The following is a 19,423-nucleotide window of genomic DNA, read 5'->3' as shown; positions in this document are numbered from 1 at the left end:
CTATTCATAGAGGTTGGATTCACACACCACTACCCTATGCACTATTTGTTTCTATTATTTTGTCCATTATTTTGGTTCTATTATTATGTTCATTGTACGTGCATTGATTTGCCTTATGACAAGGCCCTTGTCCTATAAGTAGTGTACTAGTGTGTGTTGCCTCACTTTTCCAAGGTATGCAAATTCAGAAGCCAAAATAATTAGGACTGCTATTCATTTATTCATGTTGGTTCCTTTGATGGACTCAGAACAAAAAGGGTTTGCGTAGCATAGGGTTAGGGTTCGATTTCAAAAGTAGATGGATAAAATTTAGAAAAAAAGAGCTATGGGCTACCTAGCTAGCTAGATTATCAACATCACCAAGCACATCAACTTATATTAAAGAGTAATTGTGTCTCTATATACATTTTATTGTAATTAACAGTCTAACTGTGGTGGTGGTGGTGGATTTGGATCACTTTAGTTTCCCTTTCATTCTTCCTTTAAAACAATATAGGCTACCTCACTTTAACTTTATTTGGATGATGATAGCGTCATATACCCATGGGATTGGATTTAAATAGGTAAAAGCTTCAAAGAGTGTCCATATTTTATTTATTTTCTATGATGTTTAATGATTTAATATACATCAATGATTATACAAGAAAGAATATGCTTGGTCTCTCCCTTTTTTATTTATTTAAATACTCTCAAACTAAAATTAAAAGTAATAATTGAGGCCATAAAATTTTCTCCTACTTTTTAATTCACCCGAATCAAACTAGTTCATTTTCGAATATATTTTAAATGCCAGTGTCAGATTTGTTGAGCATTAGTCCACAAAATCATGGGTATTCAATAAAATGAGAGTTCGTTTCATTCGATTCACAACTTTTAGATAGTAAAATACTTTACAAGCATTTACATTGGACAAATATCTCTAGGATATTTACACACAATGGGGACCACACATTTTTTTCCCCTCAGAAAATGTTCTTATGCTCTCGAATCGAATTGTTGTATGTCTTTTTGAGAATGAGCATCCATATTTATATAATTGTAAAAGGTTTGGGTGACTGACACTATGAGTTATTAATTGAGATTAGTCTCATTATTAGATCACACTAATTGACAGCAGCACTTTTCATAACCGAAAAAAAAGACTAAAGTATATCCACCATTAATTGTTCCCAAAAAGAAAAAAGGGCTAAACATTTTGTAATCAACATTAGTAAAGTTTGGCAACAAAAAACTTAAAAATAGTTTTCTTAAAAATAATTTTTTTAATAATTTTTTTTTTTAGTTTGGAATTAGTGATTAATTATTGGTAGAGGTGGAGCCAAGCCAACTCTTGAAGGAAACAAATAAAAGGGGAAGCAGAGCCAAGTTGTCTTGTGTCCACTTGCCTCACCAGTCACCACAATCATTCTTCAAAAGCGTGACGTCATTCATGACATCAGTCTCCCGACAATGCCCGGTTGATCCAGCGAACTGAACCCTCCACGTGGCGGCATCGAAGCGGTCTACAGTCCCCAGAGAGATTCTCGAGACGCAGAGCACCATCCATATATGTGCCCACATCGGACCCAATTGGGCCTTCTTCCAAAGTCGCACGTTTTATAGTGTTCCACTTGCACCCTCTTCACCAGCATTCAGAGTTAAGATCGAGAAAGAAAGCTACACCCAAAACACAAAAAACAGAGGGCGTGTGAGAAAGAGAGAGAGAAAGGGAAAGGTGGGTATTTATAGAATTTCATCGAAATTTTGGTGGTGATCGAATTATGTTGGTGGGAAAGATGAGTAGTGTGACTGAAGATCATGGGCAGCAACAGAAATACAGCTTGATAAATTTTGAGGAGACTGAACTTCGTCTGGGATTGCCTGGTGGGAAATTAAATGGTGATCAAGGGGCTAAGATTAGTAATGGGAAGAGAGGTTTTTCAGAGACCGTTGATTTGAAGCTCCATCTTGAGTCAGGTTCTGATGGAGGAGATCAAGTGGGGACCATGAACAAGGAAAAGAATGTTGCTGCTGTTGCTGTTGCTACTGCTCCTACTCCTCGCACAAGTGACCCTTCTAAGCCCTCTGAAGCTAAGTAAGTTTTCATCTGTTTCCTATGTTTCTCTGTTCTTAGATTTCATTTTTGGTCAGAGACTTGGAGAGTTGTTGATTTAAAAATGTTAAAATGGCCACAAAATCATGAATTACATGCAAAAAACTGATGACCCAACTCCCAAGTGGTTGAAATTAATACATTATTTTCTTTTTTCAATAATATGCTTGGTCACTAGACTCACTACTCACTAGATATGTATGTATACGAGAAATTAATGAATAACCAAATCTTTTTGTAACAATTAAATTTGGGTATTTTTTGAATGCTTGGTTTGTTTGGTTGTCGGGAAGACCAAAGAAAATAATCAAACAAATGGATTCTTATTTGCTCTTCTTCTCAACCACCAAACAAATATTAGACAAGAAAAACTTTTATAAACCATCTGGCTCACCTAACAAAATTACTATACATAATTGAACTATACAGGGCTCAAGTTGTGGGTTGGCCACCCGTCCGATCGTTCCGGAAGAACATCGTGGCCGTCCAAAAGAGTAGCACAGATGAGGGAGCTGATCAAAAGGGCAGCAGCAGTACCACTAGTGCAGCGTTTGTTAAAGTGAGCATGGATGGAGCACCCTATTTACGTAAAGTGGACTTGAAGTTGTACAAAAGCTACCAAGACCTTTCTAATGCCCTGGCCAAAATGTTCAGTTCCTTCACTATTGGTAATTAATCATGCTTAGCTAGTTAGCTTAGCTTCAAACCCACCTAATAATAATCTTTGCTCAAGTCACGTTTTTTAATTAACTCCTAAAACTGGTCTTTTTTTGTTTGTTTAATTAGTAGTTAATTACATTTATATAGTTATTTAAATTAATTTTGTTAAATTTTTGAATGAAGGTAATTGCGGGTCACAAGGAATGAAGGATTTCATGAACGAGAGCAAATTGATAGACCTTCTGAATGGTTCTGAGTACGTGCCTACTTATGAGGACAAAGATGGAGATTGGATGCTTGTTGGGGATGTGCCATGGGAGTAAGTATTTCTTAATTTCTTATTTATTCTTTTGATTATTTATAACTTTGAAATTAAATTAATTAACCTGCAAAGATTGAATTGAATCACAATGAATTACAACATTACTAATTTTAGTTTCTTGGATTTAACAGGATGTTTGTTGATTCATGCAAACGCTTGCGGATAATGAAAGGATCTGAGGCCATTGGGCTTGGTTAGTACCTTCAGAATTAACAGGAACCCATTAACATATATCAAAGTTTGTATATATATTTATTTCATTGAAAATAGAGGTTTTCTTATTGTATAAATTTTTAATTTTTGCAGCACCCAGAGCTGTGGAGAAGTGCAAAAACAGAAGTTGAAGTTGAAGTTGCTTCATTGCTTGGTTGATTTCTCTGATCATGGACACAATCAAATGAAAGCAGACCGGCTCGATCTATCTACAGCGATGGAGCACGGAGTTTGGATGTGTCTGTCTGTACCATGTTTTTTATTTTTGGGGTCCTTTTTATAAATGTTTTTAAAGTTATCTGAAATGAAGATGTTATTATATTCGGAGATATTTGTTAGGGACAAGAAGAAGCAATAATATATATATATAAGATGTTCCTTTTTTTTGGCCATTGATATAAAGATGTTCATAGTACCTTGCTCATGTGCTACTTTACCTATTGTCCATGGCTGGCTGGCTTGCTTAATAATAATGTCAAATGTTTAATTACTCACTGTCAACAGTGGTTTGTTAATTTCTCCCCAAATTTTGAATGGCATGTACATTATTATGGGCCTATGGCTTGTATATGGTAAGATTCTCTGCACTACGTATGTAATTCTCTTATTTTAATTTTTTTATATATGTATATTTACAAATATTAATTCTAGTTTGTATATATGACATATTACGTTATTACATTATAATAGGGACTACATATTCTTCGAATATAATTACACAATCATGATTGATCGAAAATATTTCCATATATACTAGATTGTTTTTGATACATTGTCAAACTCTCCTGATTTATAATATAACAATATACATCGTATATATATATTTGGCGAGAAAAGTTTATTTTATAATTTACGAGAAATTTTATCTTTTCTATATTTTATATTTACTCGTTGAGAAGAGAAGACAATATATGAATAAGATCCATGAAGCATGTGATAAGGTGGAGCAGGGGCATGTGCAGATTGTTGGGGGCATTTATTAATTTTGATTGAATAATTATATGTGTTTATATAAATATGTATATATTGGCATGTTTTAGTTGGACAGCTATGCGTAACAAACGAAAGCTGTCGACCCATAACACCATTTGTACCGGGAGGAAGGAGCTAGGAACCAAAAAAGTCTGAAAATTAATACATTACGTATATGCATTGTCATATATGCTGGTTTTGTCTGTTGGTTGCTGGTTTAATATATTTTTTTTTATAAATAAATAAATTAAAAGCTTGTAGTTGAATATAAACTTAGGTTCACCTGAACTTTTTTTTTTTCTTTCTTGAGAAAGGAGGAAGTCGAACTTAATATTTTTTCCAATATGGAGAAAGTACCGTTAAATCAAAATTTAGTTGGTTAGTCGATCCACTGATTGACTTGTTATTAAGTTGGGATATTTTTTTTAAATTTTTTTTTGGTGAATACAAGTTTTTCCACTTATTGACGATATATTTTGTATTAAAGCCTGAACCAGTATCGTAGCTAGGTTTTGGAGTTTGGGGAATAACCTCTCATATATAATATATTGAAGCCTCCAGGCTCCAGTAGAAAATGTATTAATTGTTGCAGACCTAACTTGACATTCAAATAAGTATGGATCATGTCCTTCATTCATGCATATATGCACATTTCAATATTTCATGCCTTTGAATCGGACCACGAGAGACAAATGAACAGTAGAATAAACTATTAAAAGCATGCATATATTATTGCAGAAATGCTGGGCATGGTGGTTTCTTTGTGTAACTGCAAGAGGACCACCGCCACCATAAAACTTGGGATTTCAGAAATTCAATTACCCTTTCAAATATGCCTAACGATGCATGCATTGAATAAAATATCACTCAACATTTTTATATGGTAAATGGGAATATACCTATATCTCCTTGATCTCCAACACAAAAGTAGGGATTTGCATATACATAGATGCAATATTTTTTTTCAATAATTTCCTCGGTTCAGTCTCCAACACAAAACTTGGGATTTGCAAAATTAATTGTCTCTTCCGTAGTTTGTAAGATTCTTAATTCATGGTTTATCAATAATCAGTTTAATAAAAATTTAATGGTCTAACCTCTAATTACAAAAAAATCGATAAATATTTTTTAATATTACAAATTAGTCAATGATTTTTTTCAAAAGTAAAATTAAAAGAAACTATGTAAATCAACCACAGGACAAAAACACAAAAGAATTTTCAAACTATGTAATTGTATTTTAACTATTATGAATTTTCAAATGTTTTATTCATTTATTTGTAATTTTATATAATTTGGTAATTTAATCCAACCAAAAATCATTTTAATTAATTTAATGTTGCATATAGATGGAATATAATGATATATACATTGTACTTGAGTTTAAATGTTGCTTGCATATGGTTGTATGGGCCTGGCGATTGAACACCTGGTTGGGTCTACTGTCCTGGGCCGACTTGCAGCTAACAAAGGTTGAATTGAAGGCCTGACATTGCCAAGTTGGGCTCCCAAAAGAATCATGTTATTAATAAATATACAATAATGCTAGTTGTCCCACATTTTTTTTCCCACATTTGTATCCCACCTGATGTGTCATTACTTTATTAGAAGGGTATTTCCTTTTTCTTTTTTAGGTTTTATTTTTTAATTTGTAGTATCCAATGTATGAATGCCATGTAAGATGGTATGAAATTGTGGTATAAAAATGTGGTAAGTGTAGCATTACTGATAAATATATGCTATATAGAACGACCTCCTAGGGTTTGACTCTCACAGATAGAGTTGAAGATAGAAGAAGAAGAACAACCTCCTAGTCCTAGGGTTTCACTTTCACAAAGAGATAATAGTAAGGCAGAGGCCCAAGACAGTGAATAATAGTAACCTAATGGTCCTAACACATATGCCTTGCTGAAAACGGTAGTCGTCTCCGTTATGAAAACACCACCATAATAATTTGGAACCCTTAAGTTAGAAAGTATGTGATTTTTCCTAAGCCTGGTATTATTCCTGACATTGGTTTGTCGTATTTTGAGGAAAATCATGCCTTTGGCTATGACTCACGGACCAATGATTATAAGGTCTTAAGAACGATCATTTGTTCGATTTTCTTTAATCACGTACTGGATGAAAATTACAGTTTGCTTCAAGGTTTACTCATATCTAGGGGAACATGGAAGAGTCTTAGTGTTTTTTCTAGTGACTTGGGGCCTCTTTTTTCAACTCAACCTCCATATGCTTTTGTCATCGGTGCTTTGCATTGGATAATTGAACCTTATAACATAAAGTTGGGGGATCTCATTGTGTTTTTACATCAACGCTCAATTATTTGGAGAGACAATGATGCCCACTAAACCTTTGAAAAAACTTAGTTTTTATAGTTATACCTCAATTTCAAGAAATTGGGAGTCCCTTTTATTGTTTGAGACCATTAATGAAACGAATGTTTCTTCGAGGTTTTACATATGGGTCATGAAAGAGTATGATGTAGTGGAATCATAGATTAAATTATTAAGCATAAGCCTGCAAATGGATTGACTAGAACCATAATCCATGATGTTCTGCTTATTCCCCCTTTTTTTTTTTTTTTTTTTTTTTTGAGAGAAGAAGCTTGTACCCCGTTAATTACCATGCAATCACACAAATGAACTTAATTGTTAAGCTTAATAAACCCATCAGGTACAAGCCCCATTGATTTTGGGGCCATCTAGAGAAGGACTTGGATAATAAAAAGAAACAAAGCTCAATTCCCCAAAACGGGACAGTATATTCCTAAAATTTGATAATAAATAAATAAAATGTATACAGTACCAAGGTATAAGTCAAACACGTGAACTGGACTAATCTTTATATTTCATTTTTTTTAAGGTAATGAAATAAAAGGGATAAGAATAATAACATGAGAAATGCTAGTTTCTTATCTTCATGTTTTTTCTATTCATATATATTCTGTAACGTAATTTTATGGTTGAAATTGTTTATTTTTATATTATTCTTTAAATAAATTAAATATTAACGATTATCAAATCAAAAATCATTTAAGTATTTAACAATTATCAAATAAATAGACAATTTAAAAATAGTTAAATTCACAATTTATATATTTGATAAGATAATCTTTTTAATTTATTTTTTATAAAATTAATTTTTAAATAATAATTAAGAAAATAAACTGTTTGGAACACGAAACTAGATTGCAGGATAAGAGTATAAGACAACTAAGATTTTTCCTCGATAGATAAAGATGTCGGCTGCTGGCTGCTTATTCAAGCTTCTAAACTCCACCAAACTTTGTCCATACCATCATAATGAGCATTCATTTCACTTCCACCACCTGGCTATATATAAAACCCAATCCAATCTTAGATTATAATTTGCACAACCCATCCGGATATTGGAAGCATTAAAACATGGGTATTCTTAGCGGTTTCATTTTGGTCCTATTGTGCCTAATTGGGGGTGCAATGGCCCAACAATGTGGTAGGCAAGCTGGTGGCAAAACATGTTCCGGCAACCTATGTTGCAGCCAGTATGGCTACTGTGGCACCAGCGATGACTACTGCTCGGCCTCCAAGGGCTGCCAAAGCAACTGCGGTGGTGGTGGTGGTGGTGGTGGTGGTGGTGAGAGTGCATCTAATGTGCGTTCAACTTATCATTTCTATAATCCAGAGCAACATGGATGGGACTTGAGTGCAGTGAGTGCTTATTGCTCTACATGGGATGCTGGCAAGCCCTACTCATGGCGAAGTAAGTATGGTTGGACTGCTTTCTGTGGCCCTGTTGGGCCTCGTGGCCAAGCTTCTTGTGGCAAATGCTTGAGGGTAAGAAATCAATAAGCATGTCAATCTTAATTACTATAATCGTAATTAATAGTTAATACAAGAATCTTATTAATTAATTGACATTGATTTTGTGTTTGTGTTTGATATGTTATAAGGTTACAAATGCGGGGACTGGAGCTCAAGCTACAGTGAGGATTGTGGACCAGTGCAGTAACGGAGGCTTGGATTTAGATGTCAATGTGTTTAACAAAATAGACACTGATGGAAGAGGATATGCACAAGGTCACCTCATTGTGAATTACCAGTTCGTGGACTGTGGTGATGGCTTTAATAATCCTCTGCTTTCTCATGTTGTTGAAGATCAGTAGAATTTAATTTCTGCACTAATTAATTTATGAACTATAATCCAATGGGGTGAGGTTAATAATTATGGTGTCATAAATATAGTGTTCGATGCCAATTCGCTCTTTTCCTTTGTGTTTATCTATTAGCTATGCTTTTTGACCAGATGGTACACTTTATTAGTTGCCCATATGAACCTTCCAGGCTTCCACGTACTGCCTTATGAAGACTCGCACTCAACTCTCTCTCTATTTTCAGTTCAATGTATACCCACAAAAGGGTACCTTAATTACTTTGCAGCCAAACTGATAAGTATCAAAATTCTTGACTAGATCAGCAACAGATATTTAATTGAAATTGCTGAAGTAAGCCAGTCAAGGTTGGAAGTCAAAATGGAAAAATTCCTACCAGCTATAGTTTCTTCCAAGTTCCAACAGTAAGGTTAAATTAGTAATTTAACATCGACACTGGCTGCAGAGATGGATGGACCATGCATTAATGTCTTTAGCCGATCAGTTGGGTTGGGCCTCCTGGACAAGCAGCTAGCTTGTGGCAAGTCCTTGGGCCCAATTATCATTTCCCATCTTCTGGACTTCTAATTAATTATTATATATTATCTATAGTTAAAAATGCTTTAAAGCTAACTAGTTAATAAATTAATATAAAGCTAACTATTTTGTTAGGCCCACTGCACAATGTAATCTCAAAATCTGAATCTTCCATTTTTTAGGCCCTACTTCAAAGATCATCTTTGTAAAGAATCTTCAAAATCGAAAGTCATTTAGCCATTTGATTATAATAACAACTATTTATATGTTTTTACTGAAAACAATGATCGTCTATTTATTTGATCACAATTAAATGACTAAATGATTTTTGATTTAGTTGATTTTTTACAATGATGATCTTTGAAGTATAGCTTAAAAAATTGAAGATTTAGATTATAACCTTAGTTATATAGTGGACTCAAAAACATAGTTAGCTTCGTATTAACTTACTACCTACTCGATCTATAGTTATCATATATTTTTATAATTTTCCCAAACAATTCACTCGATCTCATTCTATATACTCCAATAATCTTGCACACACAATAGGCGCGCGTTTGGGATGTATCTAATAAGGAAGCAAATTATAAGAAAGAGATTGATAGGAATGATATCATTGTTTAATTAATAAAGAAAGCAAATTATTAATGGTCCGTAACTCTGTATCTAAGCAGATATCAAAACTTTAATATCATATCAACTTATTTGGGGTTTAATATTTACGCGTTTGCGATGTATCTAATAAGGAAGCAAATTAAGAAAGAGATTTGATAGGAATAATATCATTGTTTAATTGATAAATAAAGCAAATTATTAATGGTACGTATCTAAGCAGATTTCAAAACTTTTCTATCATATCAACTTATTTGGGGTTTAATATTTGGATTATCATCATAATGAAACATACAAAAAGTTGAACGTGATGAGTTGGCAATATTCGCATGCATTGATTTCCAAATTACCGAGGCAAACGTGCAGCAGACAATGCCCTTGTACGTTATGCAAACGAACTAATTAGTTACAGATATATTTATATCATCAATTTGTCTCTTAAGTTTAAGTTAATTAATAGATTAAAAACAAACTTACTCAACAAGTTATATATATATATATATACATGCTCCTTCTATTGAGGTATATCTTAACTTATTTATGTTGAGGTATGACCTTATTGGAGCCCACACGAGTCGTTTTGTGTCGATCCGAACCATTTATTTTTTACATCTCCATAGAAAGATCATCCTTACAAAAAATTAACCAAATCGAAAATCATTTGCCTATCTAACTTTGATAAAACAAATGAACGGTTTTATCGAAAATATCCATTTGTTTGATCAAAGTTAGATAGACAAATGATTTCCGATTTGGCTATTTTTTTGCAAGGATGATCTATCAATAAAGATGATCCTTGCGAACGGTTCGGATCGATACAAAACGACTCGTGTGGGCCCCAACAAGGTCATACCTCAACTTATTTATGTTGAGGTATACCTCAATAGAAGGAGCATGTATATATATAAGTTGATGTATAACCTTGTTGGGGTCCACACGAGTCGTTTTGTGTCGATCCGAACCGTTCGCAAGGATCATCTTCATTGATAGATCATCCTTGCAAAAAATTAGCCAAATCGAAAATCATTTGTCTATCTAACTTTGATCAAACAAATGAACGGTTTCATTGAAAATATTTGGTTCGTCCATTTATTTGATCAAAGTTAGATAGACAAATGATTTCTGATTTGGCTAATTTTTTGCAAGGATGATCTATCAATGAAGATGTAAAAATTGAACGATTCGGATCGACACAAACGACTCGTGTGGGCCCCAATAGAGTATATCTCAACATAAATAAGTTGAGGTATACCTCAATAGAAGGAGCCTATATATATATATATATATATATCGATGATCATAATATGTCACCTTCAATTAACGTAAATTAATTAACTAAGAGATGATGATTTTTAAGCTTTCTCACAGCTTAATTACTTGGATTAATTAATCTTGTTAACGGAACAGTAGTTTCTCACTTGGGTTTTAATTGGCTCTGCATTTCCGGCATTCTTGTTAATTTGATTGATTATTTTGAGATGGGCCCAAGAATCTAAAAATACGGGGTGTGATATATCATATATGCAAGCCTGCCATGTAACATCATAACGTTACGTACAATACAAGCAAATATACATATAGCAGCATGCGATAGTGATAGTATCTGGCGGGGTTGTTTGTCTTATTTATGACCTTAATTTAAGGTCAAGCCAAGCTTGTCATGTTGCACATGCATGGACATCAGCGGTGGCATAATTTTCACAGAAAATATACTCACCCCAAATGGAATATCTTCCCTCTGCTTCTAGATTAAGCACTACTCTTAGATAAGGTTAAATTACCTTCATACCATAATTTCAATTTTCAATCCCCCGTTTATTTTAGAATTGTAAGGGAAACGTCAACATATATTTAGCACAGATTAATTTACTATGATTAATGATGTATTTATGATGTGTTAGTATGACTAATGTCTAATGACCTTTGGTCTAATGGATGAAATTTAGGCTTCTTTTGTCAGAATAAATCTGAAGTATTTCAAAACTTATGAACGACAATTAACTAATAATAAAAAAAGAATGTACTACCATCAAATTGAGTAGTTTGGACAGTGAAAATCCGTTTTTTACTTTTTCAGTTCCTAATGGCCTTACGAGATGAATTTGAACCATTAAGAGGATCTATATTACATCGCTCACCACTTCCTACTCTTGCAGATGCAGTCTGTTTTGCTGTTAGTCTACAGTTTCAGTCTCCTCTTGTGCCTTCGACTACCAGATCCAATCGAAGAATTGCCAAAAAGGAGTGCAAACCATCAATAAGAGGCATGAATTTTTTTTTTGTATGTGGCGGTCATACGATCTACCTTCTACAACATATATGTACGTAAGACACACCTTTATATGGTGAGAGCCATATATATATATTATGAAGAGAAAAATCACATTTACTAGAGAATAATTAAGATGGTTCTCTCTTTTTTTCATGGTTATACAAATTAATATCTAACTTAATTATATAATTTCTGTTGATTAGAAAAAAACTTAGTGTTACCTTATCTTCAAAGTCCTACTTTCTTTGTACCAAAAAAAAAAGATTCCTAATTTCTACCTGATTTGTTTCCGTGATTGATGTTTAAACATATAGCCCATGTACCATACTACCATATTCTACAATGCCAACTAGTATTAGCTTGGCTCTTACAAGAAGGTCGAGGTAAGCCACTATTTTAGACCATTCTCTCTCCCCATGCATGTGCTATATGCCGTCTTTGCTACGTCTTATATGTAATTAGGTCGTCTAGGCTGCTCTATATATTGTGTCCAATTCAGATGCAAAAGTCATTCATGAATTAAGTCCTGTATACATGTATTTGGGTCTAATTAAGGTCATGTATGTAATTCAGTCAAGGTCATTAGGGTCATGAGTGTACGTGGTGAATTAAGGTGGTGGTACGTGGTAGACAATTCGATCAATTTGAAGCCATAGAATTCCAGCATCGATCCCCAAGGGTAGAGTGGTAGACCGTAGACTAGTAATTCTAATACGAACCCCCCTGCCTATAAATTCAAGCTAGCACTTAATTCCCTCATCTCCCATATCCTTGTGTACCAAGTATAGATCCTATTTTTATTCAAGCTTATCAAAATGGGGAAGATCATGAGCGTTGTGTTATTGGCGATGATCATGATGTGCGTAGTGGGCAGTGCCTCAGCCCAAAGTGCTTCAAATGTGAGAGCCACATACCACCTCTACAATCCACAGCAAATCAACTGGGACTTGCTCACTGCCAGTGTCTTCTGCGCAACATGGGATGCCGATCAGCCACTCGAATGGCGCAGCAAATATGGATGGACTGCCTTCTGTGGACCTGTTGGCCCCACTGGTCAAGCTGCTTGTGGAAAGTGCCTCCTGGTACGTAATTAACACCAATTCATTACATTTATATGTACCAAAAACTTCAGGTAAGAGCATTTGAATACTCGTCAACCAACGTCTACACCTGAAGCTGCATGTTCATATATGTACGTTGTATATATTTAATATTTATGTACAGTATTAATGCATTAATTTGTATATAAATGATCGATATGCAGGTGACGAACACTGGGACAGGAGCTCAGGCAACAGTGAGAATTGTTGATCAGTGCAGCAATGGAGGGTTGGATTTGGACGTGAATGTATTTAACCAAATTGACACGGACGGAATTGGCTATGCTCAAGGCCACCTTATTGTCAACTACGACTTTGTCGACTGTGGTGACTAAAGCCCAAACCATGCAGCCAGTCTATTCGCGTGGTTTGATTAGTAGGGAATTATAACTAATTAATTATTAATAAAAAAAGTTTATTATGGGCGGAATAAACTGAAGGTGGAATTGCTTCTTGGATACTAACAAGAAGTGTATCACTATTATTGATATATTGTAAATTTCCACTTTCTGAATAAAATTGAGATATGGGTCTGATGTTATTAGTATAATGTTGAATCATATGGACTCTAATTGAATTATTTTGAAATGCATTACATCTCAATTCTCACTATCTTGAAACCCTCTTTCCCTTTACACTAGGATTGATCATGTTGGTAACAATTTCTTCCTACACTTGATCACCTTTAATTTCTTCATCACATATATAGTACGTAACAACGTATTCGTAAAAATTTTACGTACTCATAAAAATTTGTTATTACGTATTCGTAAAAGCTATACAAAGATTATTTTTAGTAATAAAATCACTTCTATTAATGAAATTAATTAAGTTTTATATATCCTTTTGCTCAAGACAACTAGATTTACGTACTCGTAAATACTAATTATTACGTATTCGTAAAAGCTATACAAATATTGTTTTTAGTAATAAAATCACTTCTATTAATGAAATTAATTAAGTTTTATATATCCTTTTGCTCAAGACATGAGCTTCATAGTACAACCCCTTGTATAGTTTTCTATGCAATTTTTTCATAAGTGATAAAACATGACACCACAGCTTTTAAATGGTTCTTTTTATTCTTTGTATTTAATTTCCATCTCATATAGTCATATGTATGGCAAGTTGTCACAACATGTTCACAAGAGGGAGCTAAAGAGGCCCCATTGTTTGAATGGAACATGTATGGTACCCGGCCCATACCCATTAATGATTATTTTCCAGACTCTAGAAAAGGGTTGGAATAATTGTTCATTTGACTGATAATTTCACTTTATTTTAAAACGTATTCATAGTTCAAAACTTCAAATTAACATTAATTATTTATATACAACGGACAAACTTCAATTTGAAGCTTGAACAGTGTATTATCCCATGATTCTGATCTGTGATAATCTGGCATGGCATAAAAAAGGAAAAAATAAAATGACCAAAATCCAAATCAATAAATTAATAATCTTCTCCTTCTAGAAAAAAACAAAAAATATAATAAAATGAAAGTATGACGTGGCTGTCTCAAAACGACGCACTTTTTGATATCCAGAAGAAGAACTAAAGTGGTCAATGTCGAAGTCAATGAAGCTGTGGGTGTGTTGCGTTGCAGCGCAAGAGTGAGTGACAGACAAGACACAATGCAACGCAGTTGCACCGTTGCACGCACAAAAAGGCTTTAAATTCTAACACAACATCTCTCGCTCACAACTCATGTTAATGTTTTTTCGTCCAAACCAAACCTCCTGAAACAAAACCCACCACGCGTTCTCTGTCCTAAACCCAACAAACCCCACGTAATTTTCCCTCAAACAATCCAACCCCATCTCTCAATTTCACACCCAAACCCCCACTTTCTTCACTCTCTCAGATCCACGCCTCCACCACGTCCCATAAACCTTAACAAAGATTCGGTCTTTCTTGATTTTTTCGCATATTTATATAATCTGGGTTTGGAGTTGAATGTGGTTTAGATAGAGAGGGAGAGGGAGAGTTTTTTAGAGAGATAACGAGGAGGAAGGGATGAGTGATCAGGTGGTGAAAGTTAAGAGGGAGGCACTAGAGGCATGCATGACGTGCCCTCTTTGTAATAAGCTGTTGGAGGAGGCTACAACAATATCTCTCTGCCTCCATACGTGTTAGTGTCCATTTAATCTCTCTCTGATCAATTTTTTTATTTTCTTGATTTCGTAGTATTTGTTTTTGATTTGGGTCTGTTCTTGTTTTGCATGTTATAATTCTGGTTCTTCAAATTTCGTGTTTTTATTATCTGGGGTTTTCGTCTATTTTGCGATTTTTTGAATTTTCTCTCAGATTATTCCGTTTTCTATTTGCATTTTGAAAATCGGCGTGTAATTTGAATTCTATGTATTGGTTTTTTTGCTTGCCTTGACACAATTTTTCTTCTTTTTGTTGATTGTTTAACCGGAGGACATTACGAAATTTATCTTTCTTTAAAATGTTACCATGCATCCCCATGGAATTGAAGAAATGTTTTGCTTCTAAGAATGCTCTCGATTCTTTCTGTAATCCACTGCTAACGTATAAAATCTTGATTTTTAAACCAGTTTGCAGGAAGTGCATATATGAGAAACTCTCAGATGAGGAGGTGGATTGCTGCCCTGTATGCAATATTGATCTGGGTTGTCTACCAGTTGAAAAACTCAGGTATTGTAGCTATATTCTGAACAGACACTTCTTTTTCCTTGGCTTACAGGTTCACATATTGGTCAACTGGTTTACAGCTAATTGCATGGTGTTGTTGGTTCCTTGGATCATTGAATAGAGATGTACTGAACTTGTTAGAAAGTGGGTAACCTATAGATATGTAATTGGTGGAACCCTTGTGTATATTTAATGTCTCTTAAAATGACTGCGCACGCATGCACTCATGCACGCACGCAGGCACGGATTCACTCATGCACGCACGTACACACTTACACACGTACACACCCCTACAACATATTGCATTATGCACATTTGTAGCAAATGACCATATTTGTCACTCGAATAAATATCATGTAATTAAGCGGCTGAACCTACCAGGCATGGAAAGATATCCAAATGTTGCTGCTTGTTTATTATTATCATTAACGCTGGTTTTACTAAGAGAAAAAAAAAAAAAAAAAGTAGATTTGGTAAATGGTTCTAGAAAAACTCTTTTACTCACAACGTTGATGCTTTGTCAATCATCATAACAGTTTGAAATTTTCCAGACTGAGATAAAGGTGGATTTTATTCCCCATAAATAATGCTTTGTTGGGTCACCAGTTTCTGAATTTCATTGTACTAGATTCCCCATCATATTTTTGTAAATTTGTGCTAGAGCTGTACATGGAAATGTTCTCACACATGCTTGCCGTTAATGATGTGCAGGCCAGACCATAATTTGCAAGATATAAGGGCCAAGATATTTCCTCTTAAAGGAAGGAAAATCAATGCCCCTGAGGTTACACCTTCAACTCCAGTGCCAGTAAAAAGGAAGGAGAGATCATTATCTTCATTGGTGGTCAGCACCCCCAAAGTTCCAATGCAGACTGGCTTGACTGGAAAGAGATCAAGAGCTTTGACAAGAAAGGCTGCTGCTTTACGGGGATGCAGTTTTTCTGCTGAAGAACCTGTGAGGAGAGAAGATTCTGGAGAAGATCATCTAATGAGCTCTAGCTCACCTGATTCTCTTGATAAAGTCGCTCGAAATAAGATGCAGGTAAAAGGGGGGCAGGAGTTTGATTCTTTGTGCTTTATCATAGGGTTTAAGTTTGATTTTATTGAAAACCAAACAAGTCCAATGCTTTAGGTTGAGAATAGTGAGAAAATAATATATGTTACTCATAACTTTAAGGGATTTTAGGTAAATTACAATCCTAATTACAAATAAAGGACTTTAATTTTAGGAAATTAGGTCACGCTCCTAAACAAACTAGGAAACAAAATATTCTAATTGGCCTTAATTGCAATACACTTTTATTCTTCAACATGCTCCCTCAAGCTAGAGCAAAGATGATGATCATGCCCAGCTTGTTACACAACTATAAAGCATAATAGAATGAAGAGATGCCGAAAAGTTAGGGAAGATGTCGAGGATGTTGGTGAACAAATCGGATATTTATCAGTAAAAGATGATGAGAAGTGGTGGATGATGTCAGAAGATCGCACCATGAGTGATGAACGACAATTGGACTGACCAACGAGAGAGATGATGAAACAAAAAAAAAAAACAAAAACTCTTCAGAACAATATGACGACATTATTATATATATACATATATAATGTGGGGAAGTCTATCAAACGACTTATTGTTCGGAAGTTTAAATGATTTTTGAAGACTTGATTACACCCCTAAACAAGCTAGGAAATACTCAAACTGACAAAGGATCTTATTTACAATATATTTTTATTCTCCAATACTTATTAGGATTTTTGCATGCTTATTCAACTAATGCAGGATTCTTCCATGCCTGAGTCTTCCTATGAGAAAAATGATGTTGAAGTAACAGAAGGGAAAGCTGATCTGTGGAAACCATTAAACTGTCTTGTAGAGGCTGCTAACCGAACCAAGTCATCTAAGTCAAATTCACAAGGGTTGTTCCTTGCCAAATCAGAGCCACTCAATGCCCTTGATAATGAACTTTATATGCCTGAAAGTAAGACAGAAGTAGATCTGCCAAATGCTCCAGATAATGATGTATATATGCCAAAAACAAAAATGAAGGAGCCCGAACACAGTGCGAGAGGGAAACATAACAGTAACGGAACAACGGTTGCGGGACCAGTGAAACGAAAAAGGTTGCGTGCAGGTAATCGTAACAAGGTAGCTCCATCTGGGGAGTCAAGTGCCTCAGCTCAAGTTATGCTAGATGCATGTGGGGCTAACCATAGCAGAAGAAATATTCCTATTTGGTTCTCCTTGGTTGCATCTGAACACTGGTGAGATGCTCCATTGGTAGTAAATTTATTTAGTTATGTGGTTTTATGTATCTGGGGAGCTCTATTTGTGATTTCTTCCATGTTGATTTCTGATATTATTTTAAATGGCTTCAGGAAAGGAGATGCTTCCTTGCCACAAATACCAGCATGTTACTTGAGAATAAAGTGAGTTTTATAGTCCCGTTTCTTGCTTTGAAGTTCTGCTATTTTGCTTACTAATCCATTGTCTTATCTTAGCGATTTAATCAATCATCTCAACATGTCTAGGATAGAGCAACCAGTGTCAGAATTTGGGTTCATCTTCGTGTCATTGTGTGTGTGAACTACTTACTTGTTAGTGATACTATTATTGGGTGAGAATATGTCTGCACCGTAAAGTTAAAACAAATCATTGTTGAGTTAACTACTTCCTTATTAGTGAGCATGATAACTAATGGGTTCAAGATTTTGATTTCAGAAATATTATAGATCTCGGTTGACCTACTGTCAGGGATAGTTATTGGTTGCCATATATAAAATATATATATATATATTAAATTTTACAATATTACTAATTTTGAACGGTTTCATACTTGTTATCCTGAAATCCTGCAGTTATAACTACATTGTGGTAGCTAAAATGCTGTTTGGTTATTAAGTAGCCTATAATTTAAAACTTTTGTTTTGGTTTTGTGATGGATAATAAAGGTCAAAAATTTACTTGTGGCTTAGTTGTATTGACTTTCTTTTTCTTTCACAGGGATGGTAAAATGCCTGTATCATATATCCAGAAGTACCTTGCGAAGAAACTTGAACTTACCAGTGAAGCAGAGGTGCGTATATCCTTGTTGCCTTGCAACAAAGTTAAGAAGATTTGGGTTTTTTTTTTGGTGGTATTTTGAGAAAACATTATCTTGGTGTATTGTAATACATTATACATGTCCTGCACGAAGGGTCTTTTTAATTAGGGCATGAAACCTTTAATCTATGTATATTGTATGCATTTTGAGATGAATGTTTCTCCTCTTTATATTCAGTAGAAGAAGTGATAGGACCTGGCTTTTCTTTTATACTAATGAGATGAATCGCTCAAGTTTATTTTTTTCTTCTCTTGTAGGTGGAGATAATGTGCCGGGGTCAGCCAGTGGATCCAACATTGCAACTACAAAACCTAGTGGATATGTGGTTCCGAACAGCATCAACAGCAAAAAAGGTACCCGCAGCAGTTGGCTCCTCAGCTAAAGATTTTGTGATGGTCCTTTCATATGGTCGTAGGGTCCAAAATCCCTGAAAGAGCTAAAAGAAAGTTTTCTTTTTTGTTGTCTTCATAGTTTACAATTTCAGTTTTATAGTTACCTGTTATCGGATGTTACGGGTTATCAACTAAGTTAATCTGCTCTGATACATCATATGTGTTTGAACTATGCATGTGATCCATACAAATAAATTCTTTGATTGTTTTTTTTTTTTTACCAAAAATAAAATTTCTTTGATTGTTTTATTACATTTATTGACCATATATATGTGTACAGTCTGCAACCCTCTATTAGTCTCTTCTTGTCCACTTTGGCTGTTTTCTACTAATGATTAATCTACAGATCACTGTAGAAAA

At 34.6% G+C, this 19,423-nt stretch overlaps 4 protein-coding genes across 4 annotated transcripts; all 4 read left to right on the top strand.

Annotated features, from left to right (window-relative positions):
* Positions 1-1,584: 1,584 nt before the first annotated feature.
* On the top strand, positions 1,585-3,679 carry IAA16 (indoleacetic acid-induced protein 16). The gene is made up of 5 exons (XM_086249305.1): positions 1,585-2,074; positions 2,522-2,760; positions 2,936-3,071; positions 3,206-3,267; positions 3,381-3,679. The coding sequence occupies exons 1-5, from the start codon at positions 1,761-1,763 to the stop codon at positions 3,416-3,418; spliced, it is 789 nt and encodes a 262-aa protein (XP_086105431.1). The 5' UTR covers positions 1,585-1,760; the 3' UTR covers positions 3,419-3,679.
* A 3,903-nt stretch (positions 3,680-7,582) lies between these two features.
* Positions 7,583-8,455, top strand: LOC147280807 (pro-hevein-like). The gene is made up of 2 exons (XM_086247459.1): positions 7,583-8,077; positions 8,194-8,455. Exons 1-2 carry the CDS (start codon positions 7,667-7,669, stop codon positions 8,404-8,406), a joined length of 624 nt encoding a protein of 207 aa, XP_086103585.1. The 5' UTR covers positions 7,583-7,666; the 3' UTR covers positions 8,407-8,455.
* Positions 8,456-12,429: 3,974 nt separating this feature from the next.
* LOC147280806 (pathogenesis-related protein PR-4) lies at positions 12,430-13,502 on the top strand. Its single transcript, XM_086247155.1, has 2 exons — positions 12,430-12,894; positions 13,077-13,502. Exons 1-2 carry the CDS (start codon positions 12,628-12,630, stop codon positions 13,245-13,247), a joined length of 438 nt encoding a protein of 145 aa, XP_086103281.1. The 5' UTR covers positions 12,430-12,627; the 3' UTR covers positions 13,248-13,502.
* Positions 13,503-14,595: 1,093 nt separating this feature from the next.
* Positions 14,596-19,312, top strand: LOC147280805 (E3 ubiquitin protein ligase DRIP2-like). Its single transcript, XM_086247219.1, has 7 exons — positions 14,596-15,043; positions 15,474-15,573; positions 16,282-16,612; positions 17,351-17,832; positions 17,947-17,997; positions 18,572-18,644; positions 18,929-19,312. Exons 1-7 carry the CDS (start codon positions 14,929-14,931, stop codon positions 19,100-19,102), a joined length of 1,326 nt encoding a protein of 441 aa, XP_086103345.1. The 5' UTR covers positions 14,596-14,928; the 3' UTR covers positions 19,103-19,312.
* Positions 19,313-19,423: the final 111 nt, after the last annotated feature.

This window comes from Dryas octopetala, chromosome 6 (genome assembly GCF_963921425.1).
Source record: "Dryas octopetala chromosome 6, drDryOcto1.1, whole genome shotgun sequence".
Lineage (NCBI taxonomy): Eukaryota > Viridiplantae > Streptophyta > Magnoliopsida > Rosales > Rosaceae > Dryas > Dryas octopetala.
This window is presented reverse-complemented; position numbering and strand designations above follow the sequence as displayed.

Excerpts from the sequence above, each read along its gene's own strand:
- IAA16 (XM_086249305.1), top strand. The coding sequence starts at position 1,761 with ATGTTGGTGGGAAAGATGAGTAGTGTGACTGAAGATCATGGGCAGCAA. Across the intron at positions 2,075-2,521 it reads TCTAAGCCCTCTGAAGCTAA|GGCTCAAGTTGTGGGTTGGC; the intron begins GTAAGTTTTCAT and ends TGAACTATACAG. Across the intron at positions 3,268-3,380 it reads ATCTGAGGCCATTGGGCTTG|CACCCAGAGCTGTGGAGAAG; the intron begins GTTAGTACCTTC and ends TAATTTTTGCAG.
- LOC147280807 (XM_086247459.1), top strand. The coding sequence starts at position 7,667 with ATGGGTATTCTTAGCGGTTTCATTTTGGTCCTATTGTGCCTAATTGGG. Across the intron at positions 8,078-8,193 it reads CTTGTGGCAAATGCTTGAGG|GTTACAAATGCGGGGACTGG; the intron begins GTAAGAAATCAA and ends ATATGTTATAAG.
- LOC147280806 (XM_086247155.1), top strand. The coding sequence starts at position 12,628 with ATGGGGAAGATCATGAGCGTTGTGTTATTGGCGATGATCATGATGTGC. Across the intron at positions 12,895-13,076 it reads CTTGTGGAAAGTGCCTCCTG|GTGACGAACACTGGGACAGG; the intron begins GTACGTAATTAA and ends ATCGATATGCAG.
- LOC147280805 (XM_086247219.1), top strand. The coding sequence starts at position 14,929 with ATGAGTGATCAGGTGGTGAAAGTTAAGAGGGAGGCACTAGAGGCATGC. Across the intron at positions 15,044-15,473 it reads ATCTCTCTGCCTCCATACGT|TTTGCAGGAAGTGCATATAT; the intron begins GTTAGTGTCCAT and ends TTTTTAAACCAG. Across the intron at positions 17,998-18,571 it reads GCATGTTACTTGAGAATAAA|GGATGGTAAAATGCCTGTAT; the intron begins GTGAGTTTTATA and ends TTTCTTTCACAG.